This window comes from Crocuta crocuta, unplaced genomic scaffold, assembly GCF_008692635.1.
Source record: "Crocuta crocuta isolate KB4526 unplaced genomic scaffold, BGI_CrCroc_1.0 scaffold119, whole genome shotgun sequence".
Lineage (NCBI taxonomy): Eukaryota > Metazoa > Chordata > Mammalia > Carnivora > Hyaenidae > Crocuta > Crocuta crocuta.
This window is the reverse complement of record NW_027551562.1, coordinates 637168-649304: the sequence shown is the minus strand read 5'-3', so window position 1 is coordinate 649304 and position 12137 is coordinate 637168. Positions and strand designations below refer to the sequence as shown.

Sequence of the window (12137 nt, the reverse complement as noted above, 5' to 3'; positions counted from 1 at the left end):
GAGCACAGCTCTGTAGGATGTAAGAGCAGAAACAGGAGGCCAGGTCAGAGGTGACGGGAATTCAGGGAACAGCCCCAGAGGGGGAAGAAGGTCAAAGTCTGGATGATGAGGGTAGGCCCCCCAGGAATTGCAGATACGGCGGCGGTAAAGAAAGAAAAACATCCCTGGGTCGCCTGGGTGGCTTAGTCGGTTAAGCATCTGACTTTTGCTTGGGTCATGATCTCGTGGTTCGTGGGCTCGAGCCCCGCGTCGGGCTCTGTGCTGACTGCCAGCTCAGAGCCTGGAGCCTGTTTCAGTCTGTTACTCCCTCCCTCTCTCTGACCCTCCCCTGCTCACGCTGTCTCTCTCTCTCCTAGAAATAAATAAAACATTAAAAAAGAAAGAAAGAAAGAAAAACATCCCAGCACGTAGTGCAGCACCTTGCTCTTTGTAGAAAGCCAGTGAATGTTGACTATTAAATCATGCACATTTTAAAAGAAGAAAAGACACGCTAGTTACTCAAATCACAGTTTTAAGCTGGCTTCTTCTTAACAGACACAGTGATCAAATTGTAGCCTCAACGGCATGGTATGTAGTGGACAAAAATTTATTACTTCTGTAGTTTAACATTACTTGCCTAAAGGCGTGAGGGTTTCCTTGACCTGTGCCTGTTTCTTGACCTGTTTCTAAGTGACATGGCTAATTTCTACCTGTTGAGAAAGCTCAACAGAGTCTTTGCGTAGTTGTTGTTTGGTTCAAACCTGAAATGTTCAGGGAAAGCGTCCCCCTGTAAGTGTGTGCTGTGTGCCTGCCAGACACCGCCAGGTGCCTGTCATTCAGCCCATTCAACACCTTCTGTTAGGAAGGCTGCTCCTTCAGAGGAAGGAAGTAATGGAGATCCTACAAGAGCCCAACTTCTTTTTTTTTTTTTTAACTTTTTTTTTAATGTTTTATTTATTTCTAGGAGAGAGAGAGAGAGAGCGTGAGCAGGGGAGGGTCAGAGAGTGAGGGAGTCACAGACTCTGAAACAGGCTCCAGGCTCTGAGCTGGCAGTCAGCACAGAGCCCGACGCGGGGCTCGAACCCACGAACCGCGAGATCATGACCTAAGCGAAAGTCGGACGCTTAACCGACTAAGCCACCCAGGCGCCCCAAGAGCCCAACTTCTAACGAGGCTCTTCTGAGTTAATGCTGGGGTATATCCCCCTTCCTAGTTCCTAGAGGGCATCGGCTGTCATCCACTCACATGCCTGACTCCCCCATTCTTCTGGCCTCCTTCCTTTGTACACTTGTTTCACACACATTTATCAAGGACTCTGGTGTCTCGGGCAGTCGGCCAGATGCTGGAAGGTAATCGGCACACGAGAGGTGGGCCAGCCTCCTGTCATTGCACAGGCTGCGGGGGGTAAATAATGATAAGCCAGAGGGGCCTGTCAGCTCTGGCTGTGGAAGGGGAGAGAATTGCAATGCTTGCACAAAGACAGACTCACTTGCTGACAGTGACTACTGAGGGGTCATGTGATTGTCTCCAAAGGATCTTTTGCTTTAGTAAATTCTGACTCCAGTTCTGGAATACTCCTTGTTACTTAAAGGATTGTTATACAACTTAAAAAACACTTTAAAAAATTTTTTTAAGTAATTTTAAAACTTTGGATCCAAAGGCATTTATTGAGAGGCAAAGGAGTAGCTGTTCTACATATATTTTGTCACAATAGTTGTAGAGGATGGGCATTATTATATTCATGACTCAGAGGAAGGCCAGCAAGCCTCCACAAGGTTAGTAACGTGAGCAAAGCCCAGTGGCTGGTGGCGGATGGTGCTGGCATTGAAGCCCACATAATTGAGTCTCAGAGTTGGAACTTGTTTGGCGATACTAGACCACCTTCTCATAGAAAATTCCCTTTCTGGAACTCTGAGGTTTGGGAACGATGTAACTTGGATCCTGTATGATGCTCCCTGGTTAGATGGTAGAAGTCTGTGGTACGCCCATTCAGGAGCTTCACAGGCAAGCATTCTTAAAGCTTTCTGTACAGAAAGGGGAAAGCGTGGGCATGGAGGCCATTCCATGGAAATCTCCAGTTAAAGCTCTCAAAATGTTCACAGAGTTGGGGCTGTCCACAGATTGACTTGATTTTGCTCCCCTCTGGCTGGAGCACCATGTGATCAATTCCTATTAGCCTGAAGGTTAATGCCTTGGTGTTACTTTCCCTGGCTTTATTACTAATGCAGAAGAACTCAATTTTGTGTTTGGTTTTGTGTTTCCTTACTATACATTAAGAAAACTAATGAATTAAGGTTTTATTAAATAAAATGAGTAAACTGAGGCAGGACAATTTCTTCATGGTTGACTGTTCTTTAGGTTGGTTGGTTGATACTTTAAAATATGTTGCTAAAAAAGGATGACAGCTGTTTGGGCTTAGTGAGTCCAAGGAATACGCCCCTGATTCAGGAGGCTTTTACAAGGCTGAGGTAGGATGCCAGACTAGTGACAACATTGGCTATAGTCACCGAACGCAGTTATGACCGTGTGACAGATGTCACCTCATTGGCCATTCCCCTGGTCGGTGATGTCACTGTAATCAGAGGGCAATTTATCCATCAGTAGTTCTGCATTTACCCCCTGAAGATACTGGCTCTCTGAGCGCAGTGTGTTCAGTTTACTTTTGGTCAGATGGTGTCAGATAATTTCCCTCTCCAAAGCTGCCTTGTATTAAACCATGGCACCAGTGGTTACACACACAACAAGACAACAGTATCTGTGTTTGGAGTTGGTTTTAAACTCATATTGTGGCAGGTTTCGTAGAAGCCTCATTTAAGAAGGAAAAGGAAACACATGATGATACTACTTTAAATGTCCAAGAGCATCTACAGTTCTCTCCTCTAATGTTGTCTGTTTCCATGACAACCCAAGGCCATAGAAGCCTTGTCCTAGCCCAGAGAAGCCCTGCTCCCTGTAGGTTTCTGTTTCCTCGTGGGACTCCTCTTCACTAGGACACCTGTACCTGCCCACACGGGTGCACGTCGCCACTCAGAGACTCACCTGTATCTGGAGCTTCACCAAAAGCAAAACTGCCAAATTGGAATGAGTTCTGTTTGGCTTTTTCCGAGCAGACGTGTCAGCCCGAAGGAGAGGTGTACAAGTGACCAAAAATGTTCATCCATGAGCCTGAGCTCCTTTCTCTGGGTCCTGAGGCAGCCCCTGCCCCTCACTCCTCCTTACCTGGCAGACGTCGAGTTACTCTCTCAATTTCTTTAGATTTCATTTTAATTACAGAAGCAATAGATTCAAACAGCCTTCTTGCAGAAGATTCATGGATACGGTTAAAAACTCTTTTGGGGCGCCTGGGTGGCTCAGTTGGCTAAGCGTCTAACTTCAGCTCAGGTCATGATCTCGCATCGGGCTCTGTGCCAACAGCTTGGAGCCTGGAGCCTGCTTCAGATTCTGTGTCTGCCTCTCCCCTGCTCACACACTGTCCCTCAAAAATAAATAAATATTTTTAAAAAGAAAAGAAAAAAACAACTCTTTAGCGTGACCCCTAGTACAGGTCTGGACCTCCTTCCCAGAGAGGAGTACTTTGGTCAGTATAATGTGCCTCTTTCCAGACCTTCTTTTGTATGTTTGTACATATATTTATGTACCCTGAGAAACTTAGGGTCCCATTTTATATGTGATATTTTAAAAAAATTTTAACATTACTAGATCATACCTGAATTATTTTAAAACAGCTTGCTCTTTTCAGTCAATAGTATGCTTTAGAAATGTATGTCAATACAGACATAGTTACTTGATCCTTTTAAATTCCTACCTGATCCTCTATAATATGAAAGTAACTAAAATGCATTTATTCATTCTGCTATTAGATTTCTGTTGTTCCCACTTGACTATCAAAAACAGTGCTGTAGGGATGTCTGGGTGACTCCGTCAGTTGAGCGTCCGACTTCAACTCAGGTCATGATCTCATGGTTTGTGAGTTCAAGCCCCACGTCGGGCTCTGTGCTGATGGCTCAGAGCCTGGAGCCTCCTCTGGATTGTATGTCTCCCTCTCTCTCTGCCCCTCCCCTGCTCATGTGCTCACTCGCTCGCTCGCTCCCTCTCTCTCGTTCTCTCTCAAAAACAAACATTGAAAAATAAAACAGTGCTATAATGAGCATCCTTGTCTATGCCTCCTAGTCTGAATTACCTGCCACCAGGGATAATAATGTTTCCTGAGTTATGTGGGTTTGGGTTCGGGGTTGCTTTGTTGTTAGGATTTTGTAACAATCGTCGCATTCATACATAACACGGCATAATTGCACGTCACAGAGTAAACCAGCCACTATATCAGATTGTGTTTGACTCGCTCTCCAGGCTCCGGAAAGTGTGGCAGAGGAGGAAGTGTGCGGTCAAGAATGGGATCCTGACCATCTCACATGCCACGGTAAGTGCACCTGTTAATTTACCATGTTGCGCCTGTGAGGCCTTTGGCCATGGGGACCAGGAAGCAAAGACGCGATGGACCCAGCCCTGAAATCCCCCCCAGGGGTGCGTGATGTATGCATCAGGGCCAGACAGTGTGGGGTGTGCCTTCACGGCAGGAATCGGTCTCATCTTGTCCTGTGGCCCCTGCTTCATTCTCCTGCCCCTCTAGGTTCCTGTGCTGGTTCCCTCAATATTCTGTTATTTCGTAATCTTAGCTTCGGGGAAATCTCATTGGTGGTTCTGAAAAACCTGAAGTTTCCTGAATTATAAAGATGACAGAGGGGTTCTTTGCATGAAATAATAATTAGGAAATGAAATAATGTGTACGATATGTTCATCTTTTTGTTTGTTACTATTAAAATTACTCAGAAAGTCCATCATTATGGTGAAGGGCTAAAATGTGTATAAATAAAACCGAAATCATAAGATTGCCTCACCTGTGACCCCCCCCTTTCTTTAGGAATAAAGACAATTCAGTGGAAAGTAGAAAGTAAGCTATTAACACTTAGATTCTGTTTTCTCTTGAGATCATTGTCAGTTGTATGTATATATATATATATGGCATACTTAGAGTTGATACTTACAATCTAGCTAGAATTTTTGTTTGGTATCACCCATTTTCAACTGCAAGTCTTGTCTTGGCAGAATTAATATACTGTCAAAAAGGTTCAATCTTAGTGGTAGTCGGGACATGTACCATAAAATAAGTAATTACTGTTGTCCTCTTTTAAAACTAGCAAGAAATGGCTTCTTCTTCTTAAAGACGCAAAGATTAGAATGGAAAATGTATCGGGTGGGACTGGGAGCCTCACAGTAGAGCAAGAATCTTTACAGACGTGAGTGCAGCTAAAGCTAGCGGTCCCAGCTTGGAGAGCGGCTCGGGGAAACTTCAGTGTCCGTGCCAAGTGACGTCTTCGGGTGTATGATGAGCAGTTAATTGCTAGCAGGATGGTAAAAATGAGGGATGAGCAATTTCTTACATTGGCAAGTTTTCATTATTCACACTTGAGATCTGATTTTCCTCTGTTGAACAAGAAGTACCACTTAATAAGCACGTCTTCCTGCCAGACACGTCCTAAAATTTATTTCCCTTAATCCCTTCTACAACCCATACAGTGACCATTCCTTCATCCCTGCAGATGAAGAAACTAGGGTCCAGAGAAGCACAGTGACTTGGCTAGTAGTGGACAAGTACTGCGGCTAGCGCCCCCTCGCGTTCTGCCTCTCTTCCTGCAGGGCCCCATCATCCCGCTAGACCCTTCACTCCCCGGGGCCACTTACCAGGTCCTACTCCTCTTTCTGCAGGACACCCCCCCACCCCCCCGACAGACCTTGGTACCCAGAAGGTAATCACTATATACGTGTGGCCACACCCTTCCTGCTGGAAGATCCCATGCATCTTAACGGTCATTGGCCTTTATGGAACTTGAGCAGTTACGTTATCTCTGTCCTTTGTCCCTTGCAGAACCCTCGGGGTGACCCCTCAGAGGCCTCAGCCTCCCACAATCCCGCTGAGATTTTTGAACTATCATGCCAGTTGGGACAGGCTGTCCACCTGATACCGGAGCTCCTCCAGGTGGCCTTAGATCAGTTAGTTATCATCACTGAAGCTAACAATTACTCCTCCTTTCTTTGGCAAGCTTTCGTGAAGCTTCTGCTCTACTCCAGGTGCTAGAATAGGCATCAAATGAGAGAGCTTTGACCTCATATTTAAGTCCATGCAGTTACTTTATGATGCAGTTCTGATGGTCACAAGAATGTCCGGTACCACTAAGTAAGCACTATGAGCCAGGTTGTAGAAGGTGCTTTCCGTGTGTTACCATATGTGATTGTTGCCAGTCAACAACAAATACCATATCAGCTACACTGTTATTGTCTGATTTTATGAGCTGAGGGGGGTCCCAGGGAAGGGACTGAATTGGACCAAGTATGTGAGCAAAAACAGAAGCCAGAAGAGGCCCCGGGAAGCTCCTCTACCCCCAGAGAATATTCTTCAGGTGAAATATACTACAGTTGCTTTTCATGTATCTGTTCAAAGGCATACTTTTTATTTGTTTATGACACGAAGGGAGTCAGATTCACTGAGAATCTCTGAATTCATTATTATAGTAGTATTGATAGTGGCTTCCATTTATGGGCCATCTAGTATGTTTTGAGCAAGGTATAAAATGCTTTTATTTCAAAATACCAATCCTAAGAAATCTATTGCAAACATTTCAGTCAGCCTCAAACCTTAAGGATAAAGAAGCTTATATCTAGCCACTAAACTATTATACATAAACTTGTATATATTTGAATTATTTCCTTGTCCTTTTTACTTTAAGCATCTTAGTATGTAATTTAAAAAATTATCAAAGAATATATAAGAATTATAGTTGGAGTATTGCTTTATTTTAATAATCCTAAAAACTTAATTGCAGAAGTGTAAGAGGTTTGGCTTCTCAGAAATCCTTCCTGGGTGGATTTATTAACCTCAGTGTCACATACAGTTCAGATCGTGGGTTAAAACAAGAAAGGTGACTGCTGTTTATGGATCACTTAGAACATGCCAGGCTCTCCCTACAACTTAGATGCCACCGTCGTCACTTTTCACTGGTCTGCAAAGTTCTTAGGAGGTGGAACTATGTCTTACCTTTGATCTCCCAGTACCCGGCACACTGCCTGACGTACAGTTAGTGTTCAGTGAATATTTTCGGGTGACACTGCATTTTATAGAAGGAGAAACAGAGGCTCAGGAGAATTCGGTCCCGGGCCTAGGATTATGCCATTTGTAAACAGCTGGACCACTTTTCAAACCCTGAAGCCTCTGCTCTTCTACCACATGATCGGCCTTTCCTCAGATGCCAGCCTGTTGGTCATGCCTTCGTAAGTGTCTTGAGAAACAGTTCTTTGGAGAAAGAAACCCGTCATTGAACCATCAGAGGGTCTTAGAGCAGACATGTCCAGGTTCCCTGGAAGGGGGAGATGGGGGGTCCTGATCATACAGGTATTACAAAGCGTCTGTGAACTTGCTAGCTCTGAAGACTGATTTTTTTAAATCTCAGGTTTTCAAATGCCTGCAGATGCTCTAATGATTAACACCCTAACATGTCATTAAGTTTATAGTCACTTTTTCTGAGTCACCCAACACTGAAAGTATTTTCATAAAATATCACACAGATAGACGTTCACTAAGAAGGTTTGGTATTTTACTCAAAGAGCCTGAGAAACCAGTGCAACTGGACCAGGCAGAGCCTCTTTAGAAGGGGCTCGGTGGGCCGAACTTTTTAAGGGGGGCGGTTAGGGAGCACAACCTTCTGGGGCCCCCTGCACTTAAATGCCCTTTCAGCGACTCACAGCCTGTGGCTTTTGTTTACTCCTCAGCTGTGAAATACGGTAATAACAGTACGTGTCTTCCAGTGTTGACAGAATTCAAGGAGCAGATGCATTTAAAGCTTTGTGGAGTGTGGACCACGCTAGACCTTTCATAAACTTAGTGGTTACTGTCGCTGTCTCGGGGAGCTGAGGGGGGTGACGGCAGTGGGTCCAGGAGCTACTCTGCCTGGGTTTGAATTCCAAGGGGCACTGAATTGCTAGGGGGCTTTCCCCATCTAAATAAAATGGGGCTATTAGCAGTCCCTAAGTCATAGTTGGGCGTAAAGATTAATCTAGAACAGGATGTGGGGCAGAATTAAGGCTCAAAAAACTGTCAGTTATTATTATTACTATTACTGTTTTTCCCTAACGTGTTACCACCTCACTGAAAACTGACTTACTGGAATTTTTTTCTGTATTGCTACCTCCTTACATCTCGAGATGCTTTACAAAGTCGGTTCAGGTACTGTCCCCTTCAGCTGTCACAGGTGAACAGCACCTCTGACATTTCCGGGACGGCATCACCAGAGCTACGAATTTGATGTCTCTCTCCCTGCTTTGGGCTTTGGGGATACACAGTTCCCAAGGACGGTTGTGAATCAGTGCACTCTGCATTCATTCGGCGGCAGGGGGCATAGCAGGTGCACTGGGAGGCCTTTGGGAGGCGCGAGGCAGCCTGCCCAGTGGCTCGCCCCCGTCCTTGGGGAGGACTGAACAGCAGGTCTCCGTGATCGGCCCTTACGGCCGTCTGAGGCTATGCTCGATTCCACCAGGTGCCATATATTGTCCCCACTGCAAGAAGAGAGTATTTTCCTTTCTCCGGGAGATTAGAGGCAACACTGACTTGTCAAAGGACAGACTTGGGAGCCTGTGAGATCTGGCCTCCAACCCCTAAACAAGCCGTAGGACCTTGGATACATGACCTAAGCCTTTGGAGCCTTCATTTTCTCCAGTGTTAACACGGGAATAATTTGCTCATTAAACTGTTTCATTGATTCCAAGCAGCCACTGGGGTGGGTGCTAGAGGGGCCTGATGAATTAGCGGCCACCCTCCTCCCCCCTGGAGCTCCGAGTGACCCAGGGCTCAGAGCTCTGAGGAGGGAGCAGGATGCCAGGGTAGAAAATGAGGGGGCAGCTGCCTTTGTGTGGCCAGGGAAGGCTTTTCTGAGCAGTTAGGGGTAAAGCAGTAGGGGAGCAGTCCGGGCAGAGGGAAGAGGGCAGCCCACAGCCCTGAGCCCGGAGCATGTGCAGGGCCCCCTAGATGAGCCAGCGTGAGTGTCTGTCTATGTTCGGGTACAAAAAAAAAAAAGAGCATTCGAGAAGAAACTTAAAAACTACAGTTGATGTAGCAGAAGTTCCGGTTAAGCGAGAACCATTAAAAAATGTGTAACAACATCTTGAACCACTTATTATTTTAATTCTCTTTTGGAATTGTTCTCTCCTCCATTTGATAATTCTGTGTCTCCTCCATCAGCTTCAGGTGGTGCCATTTTTCTTCACCTGAGCAGTCAGCAACTCACCCCGCTGCCCTTATGACACGGCACCCTCACCCCCTTCCCTTTTCTTTACAGACCAGAGCTGACTTTCATAAATTAAGTTCAAAATGCAGCCTCCAGTCCCACCAGCACTGCTGTTGAGTCTTTTTTAAGTTTAGTTATTTATTTTGAGGGAGAGAGCAAGCGTGTGAGAGGAGGGGGCCCAGAGAGAGGGAGAAGAGAGAATCCCAAGCCTGCTTCCCACTGTCAGCACTGAGCCTGACACAGGGCTCCGTCCCACCAAATGCGAAGTCACGACCTGAACCGAAACCAGGAAGTTTAACCAACTGAGCCACCCAGGCACCCCTGGTGCTGAATCTCAGTAGTCATGGTCACCTGCAGAAGAAACACAGTTGTTCTGGTGCAGATAATATTATGTGGACATAAAAAATAAGCAGCACCGTTTCTGAAACTCGGGGTCACTGTGGAATATCTTTATGGGCTTCTGCCACTTTGCAAATGCAGAACCAAAGACATTGATGTTTACCAAAGGACTTCCCAAGTTCAAGTTCCATGAAACATGTTTGGAAACCTATCCGGTTATATCTTACAGGTTGTTTATGCTTCTAACTAATATACTGAATAGGAATTTTTACTGTATTTGAATCCCAAGATTATATATTAGCAGCGGCAGCACAGTTTATTTCAGAGGCAAATTCCTCTGGCTTCCATCTGAATGAACTGTTAGAGGTGATGGGAGGAGGCTGCACTGGGCCCAGTGAATCCAGTGGTTCTCAGCCCTAACGCACAGTAGACCATCAGGATCTTTACCACAATAAGAGATTTTCAAGAATATCTGATTTTCAAACATACGTCACACAGACAGTCTTTCAACTGGTAAGGAGTACCAAGGGGTAAGTGGTTGGGAGGGTTAGAGGAATCCAGAGTCCTACAGACTCTAGGAGGAATTACGTCAGTAATTACCTCAGTGAGATGATCACCTTCTCCCCTAAGCTGTCAGAAGGATTGTAGCCACAAGATGGTAATTTCAGAACATGGAACATGTCAGGAATGGGTGGGATTTCTCAACAGATGTACTGAGTGATTTTGAGGGAAATGAGGGAACTGGCCATTCCAGGGTAGGAAGAACCAGAAAAGAAAAAGCAGGAAACAAGTTCTCCAAATGCCCCAAGGGCTTGCCTTGACAAGGAAACCATGTGGTCGGTGGGAAACGCTCTGGGAAAGAAATTGTTCAGATCTCAGCTTTGCTTTTTCCTCCCTATAAAACATTGGTCAGTTTTTATTTTTCCCTTCCTGACCCTCAGTTGCCTCATCTGAAAAACGGGTACAGTAGCAGGCCCTAGCTATTAGAGTTATTGCAAAAATTAAGTAATACAGTTTACGAAAGTCCCTAGCAGTATAGGTGCCCCATAAATGAATATCGTTACCTTGCCCCAAATAGACCAAAATACTGTCCAGAAAGCAGTAGTTTTGGCGTACTAAAATTTTAGAGATCAGATCTCTCTGTGGCGGAGGTGTTCAGTGTATATACCTAATGTCCTGCCAGGGGTTATTGTGCTTATTTGTTGCGTACCAAGTATATGTGCCCTCCAGGGCAGAGTAGGTGTCTACATAAATATTTATCAAGCAGCGCGTTTGCAGGGACCGTAGTGATCGGAACAGCTCCGTCACCCGGTGTCAGCACAGAAAGTGAGGAGCGCTGCGTTATCTCACCTCCTGTCACACGACAGCCTCAGCCCGGCCGGGTCAGGCGCATTTCCCCCAAGTAGTTGCTGATAACTCACTTCTTGTCTGTGAGGCAGAGCAGTTCAGCGGGATGATGGAGGGAAGTAAGTTCATTTCTGGATACGGGCAGCTGTTTGCCGCTAGCAGAGAAACACGCCTGCACCAGCAGCCTCGCCCTCATAGCGCAAACGTTTCACCGCGGTGCACACCACACCAAGGACAGCGTGCGGCGTGTGTTTTCTTCCAGGAGGTGCAGCAGCGTTAATCAGAGTCGACTGCTCCCTCTCTGCTTACGTTTCTGACACTTTTCCTAGCTGAGCAGCTGTTTTGCACTGTGAGTGGCAGCGCGTCCTGTCAGAGGGAGAATGTCTCCATCACTTCTGCTCCTGGATCGTGTCCCAGCAGGAACATTTCACAAGTGAAAAACTCATATAAAATGTACACACCTGTGTAAACTGTTAATTAGGAAAAAAGCAGTTTGCAAAACAGTACTTACAACTTGAACCAACCTGTGATTTTTTTTCACCCCCGACATCTCTCTCTCTCTCTCTCTCTCTCTCTCTCACACACACACACACACACTCACACACACACTTTGTTAAAGTCAGTGTGTCAACAATGATCTCTGGGTATGAACGTGAAATTAACAGGTAACGTTCAGTTTCCCCTTTGCACTGTGTCCCCTGCTGTTTCTTCAGTTTATATCATCCTTGTAATGAAAGTAAAATCTGCAGAAGGACAAGCCTCAGAGTCTCAGGGAACAGAGCCGTAAAGCCTTCAGTTCTGACACACGTCAGCACTGTTGCTGGGGACAGAAGCGCGTGCAGCTTGTGAAAGACACTGCTCAGCAGCAGACCCCGCGGGGACGGTGCGTCCTTCGTCCTCTCGCCATCCAGACACCTGGACTGAGAACGTGTACCCTATGGAGGTAGCTGTCAGGATAGTGCATCTTTTTAGCTGTATCTGGAGTCCCCGGCCCTTAGTACCTGGGCCCCCATCGTTGCTCATCCAATTCACCTTCTCGGCGTCCTCCTCCAGCCACGCCCCCAAGTACAGACGGAAGTGCTCGCTGCTGGAGTGACTTCATTCGGGAGACTGCACGCGCCACTGAGGCAGGAATGTGAG

The 12137-nt window shown here is 46.0% G+C and overlaps 1 protein-coding gene across 3 annotated transcripts in view; it reads left to right on the top strand.

Moving 5' to 3' along the window:
• The window catches only part of ASAP1 (ArfGAP with SH3 domain, ankyrin repeat and PH domain 1), a 309560-nt gene that overhangs the window by 238527 nt on the left and 58896 nt on the right, over positions 1–12137 (top strand). For all 3 annotated transcript variants that reach the window (XM_077750030.1, XM_077750027.1, XM_077750029.1), the window contains exon 12: positions 4327–4396. In XM_077750030.1, coding sequence (XP_077606156.1) covers positions 4327–4396 — 70 coding nt within the window. The remainder of the gene's footprint in view (positions 1–4326; positions 4397–12137) is intronic.